The sequence below is a fragment of the Sander vitreus genome, chromosome 15 (genome assembly GCF_031162955.1).
Source record: "Sander vitreus isolate 19-12246 chromosome 15, sanVit1, whole genome shotgun sequence".
Taxonomy (NCBI): Eukaryota; Metazoa; Chordata; class Actinopteri; order Perciformes; family Percidae; genus Sander; species Sander vitreus.
Genome location: NC_135869.1, coordinates 11,398,317 through 11,419,970, shown reverse-complemented (window position 1 = coordinate 11,419,970; position 21,654 = coordinate 11,398,317). Strand labels below are relative to the sequence as shown.

The following is a 21,654-nucleotide window of genomic DNA, read 5'->3' as shown; positions in this document are numbered from 1 at the left end:
ATTAAGGATGATCTCACTATGCTTTGTCCTCACTGTGCCTTTAAATCAGATGGAAGCTGTAAAGGGCTCAGGTTATATCAGGTAGGCGGGGTTGCCAACACTTACAGTATCACACACGTTCATGAAGAAAGTTGCGAGCCAAACGAAATGCGAATAGCCACAATGCATTTCAAAAGTTGTGATCTTCAATTGACAACTGACAATACCACAGTGCTTGGAATATAGCTAGATAGAGAGGCTGTCTAAGTTGACATTTCTTGGTTCTTTTGTTAAAATGACGGAATGGGGGATATAAATACCGGATCAATACTGCCATCTGGTGGCCATTTAAGGTAATACAAGTATCAGCTTGCATTCTGCTCTATTAATAACTACAGTAGTGCTGAAGTTTTTTTTGAGCAACAAGCTTCTGACTGTGTCCATTAAGGAAGGGCATTTCATTTTTTAGTTGTAATAGTTGACATGAAAGGGAAGCAAGACTTAAATTGTGATTTAAATTCTGAAAGTTTTTACTTGACCTCTGCTTGGACCCCTGTGACTCCCAACAGTTCCAGTGAAGGGTGAGTAAAAGCTGCAGGCTAACATTTCCTCTGAAAAGTAACTGCACAGTGCTTCAGAGGCAAGACCCTGTTGCTTTTAGAGGAGTTTAATGTGTGGACTTACAGGAACATGGCATAAAAATCTACTTTCTTTGAACTCGCCTTCTTTGTACTACTTGTCAAACTTTCTGGTGGGCTCACTTTAAGGTGCCATGTCAAAGGACACATTTCCGTTCACTTCTTCCTCACTCCGCTCCCTGAGACTGGAGCAGGAGCTTCAGGAGTGGGAGGATGCTCGGCAAGCGTTGGCTCATAGGAGAGCCATGACAAGGGCCCCGCTGCCCCGGGCCCCCAGGCCTCCTCCCAGGCGGCAACGACTTCAGGAAGTCCGGGCCCCTCCACCCCAGGTCCGGTGCAGAGACACGGCCGTGCACAACACCTTCATGTGGGGGGACATGAAAGGAGTGTATGCGGTGCTGAAGGACCCTGCGATGGTCAACGCCCTGATGGAGACGGTGCATGAGGAGATGCTTTGGGCTCCAGAGATGGGTACGAGTTCATAGTTTATATAATCTCACATAAACGCTGTTAACACTGAACAGGCTTCCTCTTCCTCTGTCAGGCATGTGGACGCTGAGCTCCAAGGTGAAGCAGACTTCAGCATTACGTCTGGCTGCCAGCAGAGGACACACAGGATGTGTGGAGGAGCTGCTGTTCCGTGGGGCTGAGGTGAACGCTGACCCCGGAGGTAACACGGCCCTCCATGATGCCTGTATGGGCGGCCATGCGGCTTGTGTCCAGCTGCTGCTGTCTCACGGAGCAGAGCCTGACCTGCTGGCGGCAGACGGCAGCGCTCCTCTTCACCTCTGCACCTCCGCCCAGTCTTTGCAGTGAGTGTTGTTAGAGGAGCTGACGACTAACCGTTTGTAGGCCTACAATATATTCATATCAGTAATCTCTATTAGCCCCAGTTCGACCACTGGGTTAACTGAAGTTGAGTTTTAAGTTCATCTTCTCTTATTGTGCAAAAATGTTCATGTTTTGAGTCATTTCCTCCTATTGTAATAAGAGTCTAATTTAAAAACCGAATTGTCTTACAATAAGACAAATGGCTCACGCAGAGTGTAAGAAAATTTAAATATCTTTGAGAACCGAAAGATTTTCAATCTTCTTTCTTCCAAGAAAATTTTAACTTCAACTATTGTTAGAGAGAGAAGTTTTTGCAAATATGAGCCTTTTGTTCCAGGTGTGCTGAGTTGCTGATAAACGGAGGTGCAGAGGTCAGTGTGAGGATGAGGGAGTCGAGGCTCACACCTCTGCACGTGGCCGCCCGGCGAGGCCTGGAGGAGCATGTGGAGCTCTTCCTCAGCCACGGAGCAGATGTGTCAGCCACAAATCAAGAGGGGGAGACCCCTCTGAACGCTGCATGCTCCGGTGCCGAGAGGCCCTCTGAGGCCGGCCGCTATTTACGTGTGATTCAAAAGCTGCTGGATGCAGGAGCTGATCCCAGAACTGCAGGCAGGAAGCAGCACACCCCTCTGCACAATGCCTGTGCAAACTGCAGCCACCGAATTGTGGACGTCCTCCTACAGCATGGAGCCAAGGCAGATGTTGCCAACTGTGCAGGATACACACCAATGGACTGTCTGTTACAGGTAGCTCATGAGGGCTGGGTGGATATCAGGGTTAGTGTTAGTTAATAACAGTTATGTGAAACTGCAAAGATGTGAAGTTTAGAATATGATTAATCCAGTAGATATATATATATATATATATATATATATATATATATATATATATATATATTACTTTTTAAGCTCAGGCAGTAGGATTGACACTTTTTGCTTGTTTTTTTAAGGTGGTTGAAGATTACCCAGGCCAGCAACCTGAAGCTGTAGCACGGTCACTTCTGAACCATGGAGCTCAGCCTGTTTCACCAAAGGTTAAAAACAACTACACTGAGAGAATGTGATACTGATACATGTCAGATGCTGTTTTCTAATGCACACCTGGTCGACAGTTGAGTAAATGGTAACAGAAATGGTTAAACTCCCCAAATTCTCAATGTGAAATAAGAACATCTTTATACCGAAGCCACAGGCTGTAGCAAGCAAGCAATCAAAACAGGGGCCAAATTCAACAGCTGAGACAATTACCACATCAATAATGAAGAAACATCATATGGTCAAATCTATCAAATTATAATTATTATAATAATACTGTTATTAACAAGAAATGTTCGAACAGGGAACAGGGGAGGGAGATCAAACAATACCCAGTCCAAGTCTTATATCCAAACTAGAAATATCCCCACGTTGTGCCGAACAGAATCCATTACTATTAAAGCTTTAGTGCGTAACTTTTTGACACTAATAAACGTCAATTGTTACATTCAAGCCATTGCCAAATGAGTTGCTACAAAGCTAATTAAGACTATCAGCTCCACACAACTCTCTCTGTATTTCTCAGTATGGCTATGTTCAGAAAATTGTGGTGTCGGTGACTTTCCCGTGCAGAAACTCAAGTGAAAATAATTACCTCTTCTGAAGAGTCCATCATGTTTTTTTTAATCCCCCGTGTCCTCCTTGACTACTAGCAACTGCGTGGAGGAGGGGTGGGGGCGGTGCGCAATCACGGAAGGCTTGTATCATGTAGACACGCTGACAGTTTTCTATTCATTACTTAGAAGTAAAGAGTCCAATACTACAAAACATCCGGCCAATATATTAATGCAATACTAAAGAAGACAGGTGGTAAAATAGTGAAAAACTAACACAATATGAGGCTAAGAAATAATCTAAATATAAAGCATAAAATGTTCTAGCACATGTAATACTGTAAATATCAAGTCAGACAGACAAGGATTAACCTCTAACATCTATCATCTTTTCAGGTAGTTTGACTCTAGAAATCTTTTTAACAAGTTGGATAGTGTGATTATTTCTTTGCTCTGCACAGATGTTGAAGCAGTGTGTCCTCTCTCCTGCCACTCTGGAGGTGATGCTGAACTCGTACACATCCATCCCTCCCTGTGAGTGGATGGACTCTCTGCCCACTGAGATATATGAGGTGAGCAGCGTTTAAATCACCTCTTCTCATCTTGTTTACTATCCAGTGCTCTAAAGTGGTTTTGTTTGTCCCTTCGCTGCCTCAGGAGCACCGGCCTTTCTTCGACCTGGCGCGTCAGCAGAGCGGCCAGCCTCGCTCTCTGCAGCATCTCTGCCGATGTGCTTTACGCCTGCGCCTCGGAGGCCGATGTTTCACAGCAGTCAGTGAACTTGACATTCCCAGCTCTGTGAGGGATTACCTGCTGCTGTGTAAGGACGGGACACTCCAGTAACTTCATATTTTGTGTGTGTATATATATATATATATATATATATGTATGTGTGTGTGTGTGTGTGTGTGTGTATATATATATATATATATTTATTTATTTTATATTTGAAAACAAGTTTTTATTAGATTACAATAACCTGTTTCAGTTACTTTTTTTTCTTCAAACTAACACTTTTTTTTGTCAACTTGAAACACTTTCAGATGGACTTTCTGTAAGAAAATACAAATAAACACAACTTTACCTCCTGTTGGAGTATTATTTATTAACTTTTAATTTGTTTATATTGTATTGGTTGGTTGGTACTATTGTTTTAACACTAATGTCAACAACAAAGTGCTTGCATATTAAATTTAATGACATAACTGTTGCATGCAAAAATAAGCCTACAGTATTTACACGCATAGCTTCTTTGAACACGATATACACAAATGGAATACCATATGAGAAATATGCACCACTAGTACTAACAGTAGTAGTAATATTGGGGCTGTAATATGCTTTTGTTATTTTTGCATTTTCCATAAAAACTGGCCAGAATATACATGAAGAGATCAGCGTGCAAATTATGCTACTTTATTTACTTAAGTGAATGCAAGACTTTTGCTCATAATTACTTTTTCAGCCTCGGTTTAAAATGTAATTAAAGATAAATGAAATACTTCATGTACAGTATGTATCTTGGATATAATGTTGCACGCTGTGTGCAGATAGAAAAGTTTTTCTATTGTCCTGAATAGGCAGTGGTGGAGAAAGTATTCAGATCCTTTAGGAAAAATACTAATAGCACTGTGAAAATAGCCTTACTGTTTATACTGTTACATGTAAAAGTTCTGCATTGCAAATGTTACTTTAGTAAAAGTTTGTAAGTATAATCACGAAAATGTGCTTAAATATTACAAGAAAAGTACTCAATGCAGAGAAATGTCCCCTGTGACTGTTATACTATTATATATTATATCATAAGATTATTATCACTCATGCAGTAACATTAAAACAGGATATTACGGTTGTAGTTGGTTGAGTTGGAACTCAATTTTTGTATAGGACTACAACTAATTATTGATACTTTTCATTATTGATTACGTCATTTTTTTTCTCCATTAATCAATCAATTGCTTTTTTTAAAAAAAATTCAGATAACAGAAATAAATGCCGTCATAATTACCCAGAGCCAAAAGTGATGCCTCACTTTTTTTTGTCCAACCAATAGCACAACATTTTCAAAAATAAATGAAAAATAAAATGACAGTGTCATTTGTGGTTCACTCGAGACACTCGCCTCCATTGTCTCTGTGCCAGAGGGATTATATATCTCACCATACTGTGGATATCTCTTGTTATATAGGTCTATTATACTACAGCCTACTATATGACACCATATTCTAGTTGATATTCTATTCAATTCTATGCTATACTGCTGTACTATACTGCATATACTATGTTATATTGCTGTGCTATACTTTATATTATGTTATACTATATTACTACACTACTACACCTTATACTATGTCTGTATCTTATCTTATCAATTATCAAAGTAGTTGCCAATTATTTTTTTCTTTTATACGCTCTCCCTATACTTTGTATACAAACATCTTAAATTGAAAAGTAACTAAAGCTGTCAAATAAATGAGTAAAAAGTACAATATTTCCCTCTGAAATGAAGTGGAGTAGAAGTAGAAAGTACCTTTAACTTGTACTTAAGTACAGTACTTGAGTAAATGTACTAAGTTACATTTCACCACTGTGAATATGTCCCTAAATTACCAGCATAGTAAATATCATACATTATTATATATTATATGTATAGTTATTATGAGCAGGAGGAGCAACAGGCGTGCCGGCGTGACCCGTGTCCAAAACAAGCGCGCCCAACTGTCCGGCGATGACGTCACGCCGTCTCGTCCCGTAGCCTCTGTGTTTATTATGTGGTTTTTAAGGAGCAGCTGCTAACTAGCATCGAGCCTCGGCTTCAAACATGCTCTGACTTATACAGCTGGCCGGTAAGATCGTTTAATATCAATACAACAAAGACGCACGGACGTTCACACGACCTCTGTGTTCAGTTTGAAAACAGTCGCGACAAAAACAAAACAGAGCGGCGAGAGTCGTAAACAGCCGAAGGTCTTTTTATTTTATTTATTTATTTATTTATTTTTTAAGCTAGCTAGCAAGGTAGGCTAGCTTGCAAGCTAACTTAGCTCGATAACTAGCAACATAACCTAACATAACTGTTACAACATGACAAGTTAGCAGCTCAGAAGATTAGGTCACATAACGGCACATTGTTTGTATAGCTAGCTAAATGTCGAGTGTAATGACTAACGTGGCATAAGACATCCCTGTTGACACGTCTTTGAACAGCTGGGTTTTATAGACATAGCTTCACAGCTACAACAGCTGATGACCAGCCCTGATAGCTGCTGCGGATTTATACGTTGAGTAACTTTCACCCTAAATAACGTTAATGTCTTTTGGTAACACCTCGTTAAAAGATTATTCATCTGCCAGCAACCCTGCGTATAACATGTAGCTATGTTGCTACAGAGCTATGACATAATGTCTTTATAATCTGTTTCTACGTATACAAACCCGAGTAATGTGTATTGTGTGAAGTAGCTTTGTCCGGATGCGCAGGGGCTCAATTGACTCAAAGAATACAACTGTATCATTGCTACAAAGTCAGAGCTTTTTAAAGATTATGGTGATTTCACTCTGTAACCAATTTATTACAACAATCAGGAACAGGACGTTTTCTTGTGTCATCATATAGGCTAGAGCTACGCCGTAGGTGGGATGTATGGATATATAAGATCTATCTTCTGTCACAAGTATAACATATCCTATTTTCAGCTTTTTAGTTGTGGAGATTTGCTGCTTTTCCTCATCTCGTGTGATGGTAAATAAATAATAGCTTTGAGTTTAGAGCGATGGTTGGACAAAACAGGTCACCTTGGGCCTTTTCCTTTACTGTATTCTGACAATGTATAGATTGATTTAAAAGACAATTGGCAGATTATTCGACAGTGAAATTAATAATTAGTTGCAGCCCTACTATAATAGCATGGTGTAGTATAAGTAATTAGAGTAACTGTTTATAGATAAGAAATAACCAGATTTGGCGAATCCAGTGAATTAAAAAGGTACATGTAAAAATCCTGTAAATCCAATATTGCCATAAAGCAGTCCTGCTAATGGCCCAATACAAATATAGATAATAAAGGGATAATAAACGGTAATGCAAAATATCCATCTGTTGACATAATGAGTATACAGCATTATATCTTTCAACCCTACTGTGTTTTTAGTAAAGTTGTAGTTTAAATAACTAACAAGTTATTTGTGAAAATAAGTCATTTTCATTGAGTTTCTTATATGCAAAGCCAGATTATTTTCCAATAAAATCAAATTGAGTTTGTTTAGATGTTCCTATCATATGAGAGAATGGTAAGTGTTGGACTACACTCTGATAACCTTTAAGATTGTGTTTAACTTTGCTTATATGTTTTGCTTAGTTGCTACATTGTTGTATGGATTGTAAACCTCTTTGAGGCGATACACATAAACTTGTTGTGTCTTTTCTTCAGGTTTGGAGGACAGAGATGGCAGTGTGTGCACTGACCATGCTGGATGGGATGGAGGATGAGGTCACGGCAGCAGGCGGTGTGTTTCTCCTGGTCCTAGCCCTCGTCTTCGCTTGGCTTTCAACCCACGTGGCCGACCGGGGAGACCACATACTGGGCACCATCCTCACTGTGGGCGCTCATGCCTCTCTGATCGGACTGGGAGGTCACGACAGCTACAGCGGAGGCTCTCCTAGCGCCGACACTCCGGAACAGCAGGCTCCTCCACCTTCTCAGGAGAACAAGCCGGATGACGGCGAGCCTGGGACTGAGAGGGGAGAGGGGGAGGAGACTGGGGAGGAAGCTGAGGGGGTTCGGACTGATCTCCTGCTAGACATACAGAGCAAACAACCACAGGCTGGAAGAGTGCATACGTCAGATGAGGAGGAGGAAGAGGAGGAGGAGGATGACGATGACGATGATGATGATGAGGAGGAGGAAGAGCTGGAAGAGGAAGATAAAAAGATTATAAAGCATATCCCAGTGTTGTCCAGCACCATCTGCCCCATCACCACCACCACTTCCACTACCGCTTCCATCTCTGTCCGTCTGAAGTATTTAAATGACACGGAGGAGGTAGCTGTTGTAGAACCAGAGGATACAGTGGCAGTACTGAAAAGGTAAAACAACCCCGAACATCCACCTACAGACTTCAAGCATAGATTGTGAAAGGAATAGTTTTACAGTTTGGGAAATATGCGCTTATTTGCTTCTTGCAGAGAGCTAGCTGAGAATATGCAACATGCATGTCTGTACGGTAAATTTGAAGCTACAGTCAGCAGTCAGTTTAGCTTAGCTCTGCTAATTAACACGTGGTATGTGTAAAAACGACATGTTGTGGTTTTATGAGAGGTTATGTATGGGACTATTTCTTGGCCTCGAGTCTTGTCGTCACTGTGAGGTTGCCAGGCAACCAGCAGAGACTCCATGAAGTCCAAGAAATAGTCAAGCACATAAGCTCTCGTCCTTTTCACACCTGTTAATTAGTGAGTGAATTTAGAGCTAACAAAATCCGCTTACACATTTCTGTTACCTTTGGACGGAGCCTGGCTAGCTGTCCCCCTGCTTCCAGTCTTTATGCTAAGCTAAGCTAACCGACTGCTGGCTGTAGCTACACATTTATCGTAAACACGCGAGGATTGTATTGATCTTCTCATCTAACTCCCTGCCAGAAAGCAAATAAGCGCATATCCCAAAATGCCATAATGACCGTTCATTATTCTCTTCTTTTCTCGTCTCCCTCGATCTCTTCCCCAGTAAATACTTCTCAGGTCGGGAGCATCAAATAAAACTTATCTACCAAGGCCAGTTGTTGCAGGATCCCAAGAAGACTCTGTTATCCCTAAACATCACACACAACAGCGTGATCCACTGCCACATCTCCCAGGCCCTGCACGAGGCTACTCCAGAGGAAGGGGCTCAGGCTGGGTCGGGAGCAGGAGTCGGCTCCGGGGTCTCTGGAGGATTCAGGGCTGCTGGTGTGGCCATCAGCACCAGCAGCCTGGTGGTGCCCGTGTTTGTGGTGATACTGGCCGTGGTGTGGTACTTCCGCATCAACTACAGGCAGTTCTTCACCACCCCTGCGACCATCTCCCTTGTGGGAGTCACTGTGTTCTTCAGCTTTCTGATATTTGGGATGCACAGCCGTTAAAAAGGCAGAGAGGGGGAACACGCTTACAGCTGAATGTTGTGTGGTAAAATAAAAATAACTACAGCAGTGGGCGGTGCCTGGAGAGATGGACTAATCAAAACGGGGCTTGGTACAGATGCCACAGCTGATTGAATGCCTGCAGAGTGTGTGTGTGTTTGTGTGGGTGGCTAGGTAAGGCTGTTTGTGCATGTAACAAGATAAAAGTGATTGTACAGTATATGTGGAATAAATAATCATCTGCAGTGAGTGAAGTTCAGCTGAAACCGGACCATACTTTGGCTCCTCTCCAAACATGACTTAGTGGCTCACACCATGTTCAAACACTCTAGCTTTATGCACTCTTTTATTGTTGCTAATGCTTTCTTGTTTGTCTTTGTTTTTTAGGCCACCATTTCTGTGTTAAAAACAATTATAATTAACTGATAGATGCAATAATCTAAAACCTTTTGGAACCACTCAACGTGCTGTGTGCCAGTTCAACCGCCGTTATTTTTGAATGAATCAAGCTCTGTGTAAGCAAATATGGACTTGTGCAGCTGGCCCAGCGCTAGGCTAAAATGTTCAGATATTTTTGTTGCTCAAATACTGTTGCTATGTAGAAATAGGCTAATTTAAATAATCACTAGACATGAAAATAGACATTTTTTGAGAAGATATTGTAAATATATTGTGTATTTTCTGTAAATTAAATGATAGAATGAATCAGATGAACCTGCATCTGGCACTTAAAGATTTGGAGGGTGACATGGAACCCTCCTGATTATGCTGGACTGCTCTGGCTTCAGTGATGTCTCAAATTAAAGCATTTCAAACCAACCTGTTTCAGCATCTGTTTGTAGTCTAAAGAAGTGAGTCTCTGGTTCTGTTTTGTGTTTATTTATATACAAACACCAGTATGCATGGTAGTGAAGAACATAATCACATTATGATCACATACAACAGTCATTCCCACATGCACAGATTTGTGCATGAAAAAATATTGGAAACTCACATTGCCTTCTTTGTCATTGCCCTCGTACTGCACACGTACACAAAGATCCACAAGAGAACATCAGCTGTTAGCTTCATCCACAAAAAAGTGGCTCAAAAAATCTAAATCACACCTACCAAAGTATCTCAATAACAGGTCATTTAACTTTAGTGCACATCACAAGACTCTACCGAAAAAGATTAAAAAGGGCACGGTCAAAGTTACTACAAAAACATGTCAAAGTGTAAACTGTACTGGACATCAGGCTCGACAGATTTGAGACTAACAACTGAATGCACTTGAATTTAAGGACTGTATGGAAATTATTTGGGTGGGGAGGAAGGTTGAATCCTTTATTTAGTTGGCTATTTTCCCAATACCTGGAAATAAAAATTCTAACAAGCACAAAAACACAGCGAATATTCAAGCCATTCTCTATTTCTAAATAAAGAGCTTTTTTTTTTGGCCACCAAATGAGTGAATCAGGCTCAGTTATCTATCCTGTTCCTTAAAACTGAGTTATTGGTCTTACTAGCTAGTTGATTTTGATGAGGAAATAAAACAAAGCCTTTTTTTTTTTTACAATAAATCTTACAAGGGAAGAATGAAATAAAATAGAATCTGGGATGAGAAAGTCAGACTCTTGCCTGCACTCTCAATAATTTCAAACCGTCTAACCTTTCAGAAAAAAGACAAAACATAAGGGTCGGATTATGCTTGAGAAGAACTAGTTCATACGGCGTGTTGTCCGACCAGTCAAAAAGCGACAGTATTCATAGTTAAAAGTGACAGAAATAGTTGAATAATTTAAAAAGAGCGCTTAAGAGAGGGAAGATCCAACTCTGGCTCCTTTCTCACCTCCACACAGTTGGCCAATCACAACGTACAGTGACTGTTTAAAAAAAAAAAACTCTGACATCGGAAAGGTGGTGGTGGGGTTATCCCGAAGCCATTTGACCATTCAAGAAGCACTTCTGATGGCATACACTGGCAGCGTAACACCCCCTTTTCTTAACTCTTCTACCCCTTAATAATTTCCATACAGTCCCTAAGTTTTACAGCGACGATGTCCTGATGCATACAAACAAAAGAACTCATCCTTGTATTCTGACTCTACAAATAATATCCAAAACTGTAAAGTCTTTGTTTAAACCCAAATAAAAAAGCTTCTCTAAGACATCAACTGTGAAAAGTTGCAAGTACATTAGTCAAATAGTGCATCTGACCTCTAAAAGCATGTAATATATCTTACAACTTTCACATTAGACATTATATAGGCTTACAGGCTTATCACTCATGATCATGAATGACAAGCAGAACTGTAGCACTGGTCTACGTAATGTGATCTATAAGCAGAAACTAAGTGAAAACACACAAGACAAGTTTTGTACCAAGGAACAAAATTTGCATTTGATTCATGATTAATTTTCCATCTCACGCGTACATACATACATGAACTGTACATGTGCCCAAAAAGCCTACTGGCTCATCCAATATCAAAATCTGCATTTACACACAAATAATATACACTTCATCACTTTATAGGCAGTGACAAATACAACTTAAATATATTGTTGATGTAAACAACAAACATTAAATAATTAAAATGGCACATGTACTTTCACAAGAATGTCACATTCTAGGATGCATAGTTTTATGAAAATATAAATGATCACACACACACTAACCACCACAGACACACTACGCGAAAAATGACACACACACACACACACACACACACACACACTGTGCAATACAATGCTAGAATTAAAAAGCCACTGATGAAGAGTCCAGTATATTCGTATACAGGTCGCAGAATTGCCAACAATGAGCACCTGAAGGTTTCAGAAAGCCAAATTTAAGACTTTTCATGTTTTGTGGAAAAGGTTAAGGGCCAACAAAAAGTATTTTCTGACTGACTATAGCTAATAAAAGGTCTTCAAATAACTTCAATACGTTGTTAAAGAAAAACAGGCCATCAGGAATTCAGATGTAAAGGAACATTTTGTACAGACTTCCAGAAAACGGTGGACAAATATTCCCAATGGGCCTTTTTTTATAGCAGACATGTTGACTTGTCACAGCAGGAAAAGCACAGGTGCATTTCATTCTGTTAACGATGGCTGACTGTGTTCCATTTGAGTGCATCAGTAAACCCTGTCGGTGAGCAAGCGTCCACAGTGGCAGGACCCTGAAATTAGGAACGCTAAATGGAGTGCAGCCCCTTATAAATAACATTGTTAATTACACCTGTGGTTTTCCTGCTGTCATGTCAAAATGCCTGCAGTTAAAAGGCCATTTATGGTGTCTTTTTTAGGAGTTTAAAAGTGATATCATATAGTTTTCTTTTGACCATAACATAAAATGAATGATATTCCTATCGTTTGTACAAATTGTACAAATCAGTTTTAATTCTTTAATTTGAATTACTTTTGCTGGAAGCCACATAATGTGGTGATGGTGACACCCCTGTGGCCATTTAGTTCAAATTAAGGAATATCTAATGCTACAGCATGCTATGATATTTTATCTAATAGTGTGCTTCCAACAACAGTTTATGGAAGACCCTTTCCTTTTTCATTAAGGTGCTTTCCCCGTGCACAAAGTCAGATCTATAAAGACATGGATTTCCCAGTTAGGCTTCAGAAAAACGTGACTGGCCTGCACAGAGCACTGACCTCAACCCCATCCAACACCTTTTTTGGATAAACTGGAGTTCAGACTTTGAGCCAGACCTTATCACTCAACATCAGTGGCCGATCTCACTTACGCTCTTGTGCCAGGTTCCAACATCTGATGGAAACCCTGTGGTTTTGAAATGACGTGTTCAACAATCGCATATGGGTGTACTGTCCGTGTGTCCAGATACAGTGTGGACATATAGTGCAACAGTGCAAATTGAAATACCTGCCTGGACACTGTGACAACATATATGGTGACCTTATCGGCACATAGGCACGCTTTCTGATTCACAGCTGGAGACTTCCTATTCATTTAAAACTAGGTGATGCTAGGTAAAGTCTGTTTTAAGGTGGAATTTTCCCAATAGGTTCCAGCAGATACTCTGATTGGACACTTTGACCCCTAACCACAACATTTAGAGAAATGTTCATTAAATTGAATTACGTGTCAAGGCTGAATGAATAAGAACTGTAAATGTAGGTATGAACAGAGAGCTTCTCTGACAGACAGGGCTTATGCTAGTTTAGGTCATCATAGATACTGGAAATAGAAGGTGCTGAGAGTTTGGGCCTCTTTTTTTTGGTCGAAAAGCTAATATTACTCTGAGAACTGCTGCTGCTGCCGCCGCCTCCAGTTAGGCTCCCCCCCCCCCCTCCTCCTCCACCTACTACTACCCCTCCTCCTACTACTACCCCTCCTCCTCCTCCTACTCCACTGTTCAAACCGAGAGACGTCCTCTTCTTTTTCTTGGGCCTCCTAGAATCTGAATGGTTGGTGCCTATGAGAGGGACAGAAAATGTATCTATATAGACTTTACTTAATCAGGAAAACACATTGAGATCAAGATCTCATTTACAAGTGAGACCTGAGTACAAAATGAAAAATCAAACAAAAATACAATCAAATGAAAATAAGAAAGATTTAAATATCAAGACAGCAGTATGCAGGCATAATTGGAAAAAAATATATATAAAAGTATTTCATACAAATGAATGAATGAAAACATTTAAAAACTAGTGCTGTCAAACGATTAACATATTTAATCGCATTAATGTCATAGTTAACTTGCAATTAATCGCACATTCTTATCTATTCTAAATGTCCCTAGATTTCTTTTTGTCCAATTCTTTTTTTCTCATTTTAATGCTCTTATCAACATGGAAAAGTGGATCGGCTTGCTTTGTGCTTTTGTCGCCTGGCTTTGATGAGGGGGCGGAGTATTCACATCAGCTGTGTGCTTGGCCATCAAGTGGTATTTCAAACTGGACGTGCTGCGATGATAGCTCAGTTCACAGCGACAAAACACACAGATCACTTTGGTCTTGTCAATGGAACCATTTGGCAACTTTTTAAAAGTAAACTTTCCATTCAGAATCTTATTGGCATCCATTTCGGCGTCTCGCGTTAGCCTACTACTCTTTGGCCGGCTCGCAAGCCCAAACAAGTGTGTGAGGCGTGCCTGTTGTTTTGTTTCCGGTCTAGCGTCGTAGTTCTTCTAACGTTACTAGTTGTTGCAACAGCATGTGAAAAAACTACAAAGTTTGATAGGCCAAAAAGAACGTTAATCTAGCGATTAAAAAATTGACGCCGTTAAAATGGGTTTGCGTTAACGCCGTTAATAACGCGTTTAACTGACAGCACTATTAAAAACCCATTTATAAAAAAAGTGCATTTTAAAATAACATTAGTCATGTTTCCATTTAACTGTCAAGCGAATTTTAAGCAAACTTTTAAAATGTCGCAAAAAAGAAAATGCAAATTAGAAGCGTTTCCGTCAACTGGTTTAGAGCGAATAAACTAGACAACGCAAAGCGTAGTTTCGTCACAAGTTGATGTTACACATGGTTGTAGATTGCTAAATCAAAGAGTTCAGAAGCTAAGTTCTTTGGCTAAATGGAGAGAGGTAGCATTGTACAAGTTGACCACCTGTGCAGAATACAGGGTTGTGGCAGAGACATTTGGTGTCAGCAAGACAACCATTCACCGCTGTGTATACGCGGTGTGCAGGGCCATATATGATTCAAGCTGTTGAACCAATTCGTCAATTTACCCGACATGGCTGAGGCACAGGCTATAGCGCACCGCAACTCCACTACACACTTTGTGCCACAAGTGTACGGCGCACTGGATGGGACCCATTTCCCGATCCTTCCCCCATCCGATGGATACAGGGACTATAGTCATGTGAGTTACATGTTTGCTAACCTCTATATTATGTGCGCCCGCTCTGCCAACGGAGCTAACCCTGGCCACGTGTAAAAACTTTTTTGCGAATTTGAGGAAGTTTTTCCGAATTTTGCCGTTTCCATCAACATTTTCTAATACTTCAAAATGTGCATAAAAATACGTTGATAGAACATGATTACTGAAGCAAATACAAAGACGTATGGCTGTACTATGTAAAACAGTCACAGTTACAGTAAAGTGAATGAGGTCTCTATTCAAAATTTTTAATCGACCCATTGGTATTAGTGCATACAATTTTAGATTACTCTGTAAATTATTCCAGAGAAATGGGGCAACATATCTAAAAGCTGTCTTTCCAAGATTACTTTTTACTGGAGGGACAGAAAGCGTAAGCCAATCCTATCAACGGTCTGTACGTTTTATCAAAACAAATGCTTTCAGTGTAATGCATGTTACTTCCTTACTGGCTTTAGATGAGGCCGAGTCACTGGGTGAAATATCAGGAGAGTCTTCCCACTGTAGGCGGCTCATCAGGGTCTGTCCATCTGGAATGTCAAAGCTGTCGCTCTCCACCACAGCGTCTGCATCAGGCAGCGTCGGCCTGTTACATGGAACCCAGACAGAGATGCTGACTGGTTAAACTGGTGAGGACAACACTCAGATTGACCACACAGTGATAAAAAGGTCTATACATTTGTAATATTATTGCTAAACTAAATGCAGCCGCTACAGCACAGAGCCAATGATCTGTATCAGTGACTCATCAATTATCAGGCTAGCTTAAAACACCAAACACCTACTTGCCATGTTTCAACAAAAGCTCCTCACCTACTTGGATTTTTAATCACCATCTTATTCTGAACAGCAATATAGTACCTCTTTACTTAGGCCAGAGATCCAACACGTTTGTGCTAAATCAAACTTTGACACTTTTTCAAAAAATATATAAAAAGGGATGTAACCCACCCCCCCCCCCCAGGTTCATTTGGTACTTTATTAAACTCTTTAATTAACTATTTTTTTCTCTTTATCTGTCTATTTAGTTATTGTTATCTTTTTATGACTTGTTGGTCTTCTGCCCTCTTAACTTACCAATTGCTTAATTAATTAATTAATAATTATTAATGTAGTTATTTATTGTTGTCTGGCTGAACTGTTTTTGTGAAAAATATTTGTTTTGGATGCTGTGTACATACATGTTGTTCACTTGTATCATACATACAGAGACTTTGATGAAGCAGTCTATAATTGATTGATTTTTCTTTTTGTTATTGGACCACCTGGTTCCTAATGGTGAATATCAGCATTTTTTACTTTAGTAGAAACAAAGTCTGAGCCTGAAAACTGCTAAACATGTTACATAAACACAAACGTATAGTTACAACTATACAGCAAGATGTCAACGTCAGTACACACATTTTATTTTTTTGTGATAAACCAGAGTCTTGTTATTGTAATTCAACCAACATTTCAAACATATGTTAATCTAAAATGATGAATGAATATACTAATCAAGATTTTAAAAAGCTTGAAATATATATATATAAACACAGTGCTAAGCATAAGTGAATACACCCATGCTAAAGTTGACTAAAAAGAGGAATAAAAAAATCATCTTTTGGAAATTGATCTTAATGCCTTAATTAAAAAAATGAGGAAAAATCCAACATTTAAGGACACCAATTTTCTTTGGCATGGTTTTATTTCAGTTAGCCTAATAGCTGGTTTGATTTGCATTGAGAGATGATTTTATGGAAAGTACCCCATGCCAGTCTCTAGGTATGGTGAAGGGTATGTGATGATGTGAGGCTATTTTAATTCCAAAGGCCAAGGGAACTTTATCAGGATGCATAGTATCCTGGATCCATGAAATAACTGGCCTTTAAAAATAAACATCTGCCTGCCTCTATGGTAATTTAACATAGTGGTGTACTTACTTATGCTCCCTGTATTTTAAGGAAGAACATTTATTTATTTACGATACATTATTCATTCACAAAGAAAATTGGTGTCCTTAAAGATTGGATTTTTCCTCATTTTTTTTTAATTAAGGCATTAAGATCAATTTCCAAAAGATGAATTTTTTTATTCCTCTTTTTAGTCAACTTTAGCATGGGTGTATTCACTTATGCTGAGCACTGTATACACACACACACACACACATATATATATATATATATATATATACACACACACACACACATCCCAATATGAGCCAGGAAAACCCCCCTGGTGGTAATGTAGGACTTTTTTTAAAAAGGTTATCAGCTGCAGCTTTGGTTAACACTTCAGTTAGAAGATAGTCACAACTCTGCCTTTGCCCCTGTGTCAGACTATTTACTACATTGACCAGCAGCACCATATCAGCAAACACCTGACCATAAGGGTCACAACAGTCATGCAAATATTACTTTTGTTAAGTACACTGTGTGGAGGGGGGGCGAAACTCACGCGGACGGCCCCAGGAGGAACAGCCTGACAGCCCTCCTCTGTTCGTCCGTGTGCTGGGGACATCGATGAGACCTGGTGGGACACAAGGTGGCATTATACATCCCTGACACATTCACTTCTCGCATCACCCTGCCTGCATACACACAGCCACAGGGGAGGGAGAGAGGTGGGACGGACTGCTGCAGACACAATCAGTGACCAATCAGCTAGGGAAGAGCAGCAATGCTGTGTTAGATGTTATGTTAAAATGTTACTGTAGACGTTGGTCACTGACAGGGTCCTCCATGGTCTAATTAAAACTATCTCAAATCTAGCTCTTTGGTGTTTCATTTTGGGAAGAAGAACAAGTCAATCACTGGTCCAGAAAAACTTACCTAACCTAAACAATGAAATGCAAGGAGTTGCCACTTGTGTCCCCGAGTTAGTCCAAACATACATGTTTTCATAAATACATGGATGAAGTCATTTAGTTTTCATGACAAAATTTGACCGAAGGGACATAAAGACACTGACCTCAGGATTTGGATTAAATAACATGGCAACACCAACATAAGGCCGTGTGTCACAGTACCTGAAACTATCCTGCAGTATTCCAGATATCAGGACCACAAAAGCAGTTAAGTTTAAAGAAGTTTCATCACTAGCTGTATTGTGTAGTACGTGCCAGTGGATTATACAGTAATTACCTGGTACACATCTTCTTGGTGTGCTCAGAGATCACCCCACATTGCTGTAGAAACAAACACAACTTGTTTAATTAAAAACAACAGAGCAGCAAAAATGACTGTTTATCCAGAGAAATGAGACTGTAAAAGATCACTAAGCGTGGGTGCATTCGTGCAGGCTACGCACCGTTGTTAAAAGGGATCTGACTTCATCAGGGCCTAAAGTTTCATAACTGATGCCAGTGTTATAGTTGTACTGAAATGAAATACAGACCAAGAACCGGTATTAATACTTTGAACAGACATTCAATACAAAACGAAAGAACTTTGAGGTCTGGCAGGCAACATGAACAAAGGGAGATTTGTCACCTTGTAAGGCTCTGAACTGACGCTGCTCCCAAGCTCACCTGGGGGGAAAACACAACTGTTTATCCTCTTTATTTTTACCACATGCGCCAATAAAACTATTCAAACATCATCATAATTGGACATCAAGTCACAATAAAGAGGCTTTCCAACCACATCAACTTATAAACTTGGAAACTAGCTTGCAGCCAATCAGATATTATTTGCTCCTCCCTTGTAAATAGAAAAACTCCTGCTTGATCCATTAAACCACAAATTGTTTTGTTTTTACACTTCGGTTTTGCAGGTTAATGTCATACTATTATAGACTATTATACTACACAAATGCCAATAATAATCAAATAAATGATTCAATATATTATTGCACATCGTTACTTTGCTATGCACCATGATTCGCATACAAATCCCAAAGTTCGGCTGAATGTTTGCTAAACTCTTCCAACTCTTAGTGTTTGTATATTCACCCGATATTGCATTGTGCTGACACTGAGCGGACCAGGTCCAGCCCAGAATCATTTCAAACATTTACACCATCTTAGAAAGGGTATGGCATGGACAAAAACGTCACCAATACACAAAAAGACAAACACCTGATAGACTTACCATTTTTATGTTTTAGAGATTTGGGTCTTCTTGGGGAATTTTGATTCTGCAAAAAGAAAATCATTCAGATTAGATTAAACTCATTATACATATTAAAACATATTATACATACAATCAACTCTAATACCGTCTGCAAAAGAGAAAACAAATGCAAAAAATACCTTATCTGACTTTCTCTTTTTGGCTGTGACATGGAAATAAGAAGTTTGTTTATTAGGTGAAAGCAATCTGGAGTTTTACTTAATTATTCACTCAGCACAGTAAAAAAAAAGGGTAAACTACTTTTGAATGCTCACCTTTTTTTTCTGCACCATACGACCAGTCGTTATCATTGAGGTCATCGTTGTCTTCCTGATCACTCTCTGATTTGCTCATGTTATTGTTGCTGGCTAGTCTGTTAAAAGGTAAAAAACCCCAACAACCATCAAACAATCTGATCCAACCCATTTTGGATCACTACAACTATCAGTCCTGAATGACCTTTACTGACAGACCTGCGGTTGGCGATGCGACTGCTGTTGCGTCCCATGCCGAGACATTTCTCCAAGTGCGGGGCGAAGCGAGAAGCTGCTATCAATCTTTTGCAGTTCGGGCATTCACACTCTTTGTTTTTCCACTGATTGTACACCTGGCCAAATATGTCAACACCTGGCTGATCCACTATTTCTGGGAGAGGGATTAAAAGTCACATATACTATAAAGAAACACACTGAAGAAAATGAGAAGACAAATAGACCAAAAACAAAACTGGAAGCCATGGCACCAACCAAACTCCTTCATGCTCTCTTGGTCCGTTTCATCCAAGAAGAAATAGCCCTGTTTCACAGCACGGTGAACCTCGAAACACAGGCCCAAACAGGCATCTTCTACCAGCTCAGAGTAGATGTCATGGACCAAGGCCTATAATAAGATAATGTTAAAACAAATTCAAACTGGATGCCAGAAGAAACAGATGAAAGACATACCAATGGTCTGCAGTGCATGTGAAAGTTAAAAGTTACATTTATTACAAATTATATATATATATTCACTCACCTCCAGCCTGGTGTTGTCTGGGCCTGACAGGGGCATATCCTCCATTTTCATTTGAAAATCTGTATGGGAAATCTTGATAGCAAGGTAATGAGATGCTGACCTGAGGATTTTGAACAAAAAAAACAAAAAAAATTTACATCCATTAGATGATAGTCATGGTCAACGGGTAACAGATTAAAGAGAGAGACAAATGTAATCTGTCATCAAGAGCTAAGTTTATGAATCAAACTGATAATTAAAAATGCTTACTTTTAAAAGTTATGGACACTTGTTGCAGATATATATTCATTCTGTTGAAGTGAAGAAAATATATAAATTCATGGATAAGCCTTTTTTCAAAGAAATAAGTACAGCTGAAAAGAGAAAGTAAGTTGAAACTATACAAGAGTAATTTATGACAACATTACAGTAGTAAAAATAATAGCAGCAAAGTCAAAGTCTAGTATATGTATCAGTGTACATCAGACTAATATATATAATATAATGATACTTATAGTGTTTTGTTAGTAATGTAATAAAACAGTATCACATATTACAATAGAGTATAACATAGCACTGCATAATGCGTATGGGATATGAGATGCAGTATACAGAGTATCAAATATAGTGTAGCGTATGGTATAAACTATACTACTCTATAATACTAGCTGTACATGTGTCAGATGTTGCGCGTTAAGTTAAGCTATATACGTCTTAAATTAAACATTGGAGGAAACATCCATCCCATAACAATAAGTAGCTACAATTTGAGATCTAGCTAAGTCTAGACATATAGTTACAGTTACAGCAATATCATGATTGACATTTTATTAGATACGGTAATAAGTATATTTTTTAATGAATATAGTGCAACTGGACTCTAACATTAACGTTACATCTCCCTATCCCTAATCAAGGTAAGATGCGTCTTTATTTACAGACACTGCGACAATGACTACATTTAAACATAAAACACCCATCTGAACAACCTCGCCAACTCTAGCTAACGTTAGTAGGGGGGAAAAGGCCAAACAGACGCAGGTAATGGTTGAAAGCAAACTAACGTCAACACTGCTGAACGTCAACTAACATTACTTTTTACTGTTATCATGTGCTAGCTAGCCTTGCTACTCTATTAGCTAGCTAGTTGGAGAAGGAGACGCGTTTGTGGCATATTGATGTGAAATACTCGGATACAATGTAGTGACGTTATGTTACCCTGTCATGCCGAAAACTCAGCCTGAAACTGGCAGTTTCTCTGAGGGAGGCAACATCACCGTGTCAGTCATCATAACAAAATACGTTAATAACAAGCCTGGTCCCCAGCTACATCCATCCTTTTATCGCCGGTGAAACAAAATCCCTAGTTTAAATTGTTTGTTGTCGCAGGTGTCTGTTAAATTAACGCTCCAAGTCCGCTTGACACAGAGGAGGCCAACAGAGAAGGACCGAACCGACCGAACATAAAAATATAACTACTGACTTCCAGGTTTAACCTTAACAATAAAAGCCTTGCTTCCGAGGATGAGAGCTGTCAAATTACTCATTTTATTTTACGTTGGT

General features: G+C 39.5%; 3 protein-coding genes across 3 annotated transcripts; 2 read left to right on the top strand and 1 right to left on the bottom strand.

Annotated features, from left to right (window-relative positions):
* The first annotated feature begins 90 nt into the window (after window positions 1-90).
* asb16 (ankyrin repeat and SOCS box containing 16) lies at window positions 91-4,176 on the top strand. Its single transcript, XM_078268730.1, has 7 exons — window positions 91-560; window positions 747-1,088; window positions 1,162-1,429; window positions 1,786-2,194; window positions 2,398-2,481; window positions 3,498-3,608; window positions 3,694-4,176. Exons 2-7 carry the CDS (start codon window positions 752-754, stop codon window positions 3,877-3,879), a joined length of 1,395 nt encoding a protein of 464 aa, XP_078124856.1. The 5' UTR covers window positions 91-560; window positions 747-751; the 3' UTR covers window positions 3,880-4,176.
* A 1,598-nt stretch (window positions 4,177-5,774) lies between these two features.
* On the top strand, window positions 5,775-9,969 carry tmub2 (transmembrane and ubiquitin-like domain containing 2). The gene is made up of 3 exons (XM_078268732.1): window positions 5,775-5,882; window positions 7,467-8,122; window positions 8,760-9,969. The coding sequence occupies exons 2-3, from the start codon at window positions 7,482-7,484 to the stop codon at window positions 9,151-9,153; spliced, it is 1,035 nt and encodes a 344-aa protein (XP_078124858.1). The 5' UTR covers window positions 5,775-5,882; window positions 7,467-7,481; the 3' UTR covers window positions 9,154-9,969.
* Window positions 9,970-11,130: 1,161 nt separating this feature from the next.
* On the bottom strand, window positions 11,131-21,559 carry atxn7l3a (ataxin 7 like 3a). The gene is made up of 14 exons (XM_078268731.1): window positions 21,310-21,559; window positions 20,362-20,402; window positions 20,113-20,212; window positions 19,845-19,977; window positions 19,572-19,743; window positions 19,374-19,471; window positions 19,239-19,261; window positions 19,078-19,123; window positions 18,478-18,515; window positions 18,296-18,364; window positions 18,130-18,173; window positions 17,444-17,515; window positions 15,457-15,593; window positions 11,131-13,583 (listed from the first exon to the last, which is right to left on the bottom strand). The coding sequence occupies exons 3-14, from the start codon at window positions 20,161-20,163 to the stop codon at window positions 13,324-13,326; spliced, it is 1,143 nt and encodes a 380-aa protein (XP_078124857.1). The 5' UTR covers window positions 20,164-20,212; window positions 20,362-20,402; window positions 21,310-21,559; the 3' UTR covers window positions 11,131-13,323.
* Between the last annotated feature and the right edge of the window lie 95 nt (window positions 21,560-21,654).

What these genes read in the sequence shown, in the direction of transcription:
- atxn7l3a (XM_078268731.1), bottom strand. Translation starts at nt 20,163, where the DNA reads ATGAAAATGGAGGATATGCCCCTGTCAGGCCCAGACAACACCAGGCTG. An exon ending in AGTCGCATCGCCAACCGCAG is followed by an intron (nt 19,472 to 19,571) that starts GTCTGTCAGTAA and finishes ACCTTTTAACAG; the next exon opens with ACTAGCCAGCAACAATAACA. An exon ending in ATCTCTAAAACATAAAAATG is followed by an intron (nt 18,516 to 19,077) that starts GTAAGTCTATCA and finishes TTTTCCCCCCAG; the next exon opens with GTGAGCTTGGGAGCAGCGTC.
- tmub2 (XM_078268732.1), top strand. Translation starts at nt 7,482, where the DNA reads ATGGCAGTGTGTGCACTGACCATGCTGGATGGGATGGAGGATGAGGTC. An exon ending in ACAGTGGCAGTACTGAAAAG is followed by an intron (nt 8,123 to 8,759) that starts GTAAAACAACCC and finishes TCTCTTCCCCAG; the next exon opens with TAAATACTTCTCAGGTCGGG.
- asb16 (XM_078268730.1), top strand. Translation starts at nt 752, where the DNA reads ATGTCAAAGGACACATTTCCGTTCACTTCTTCCTCACTCCGCTCCCTG. An exon ending in GCTTTGGGCTCCAGAGATGG is followed by an intron (nt 1,089 to 1,161) that starts GTACGAGTTCAT and finishes TTCCTCTGTCAG; the next exon opens with GCATGTGGACGCTGAGCTCC. An exon ending in TGCCCACTGAGATATATGAG is followed by an intron (nt 3,609 to 3,693) that starts GTGAGCAGCGTT and finishes TCGCTGCCTCAG; the next exon opens with GAGCACCGGCCTTTCTTCGA.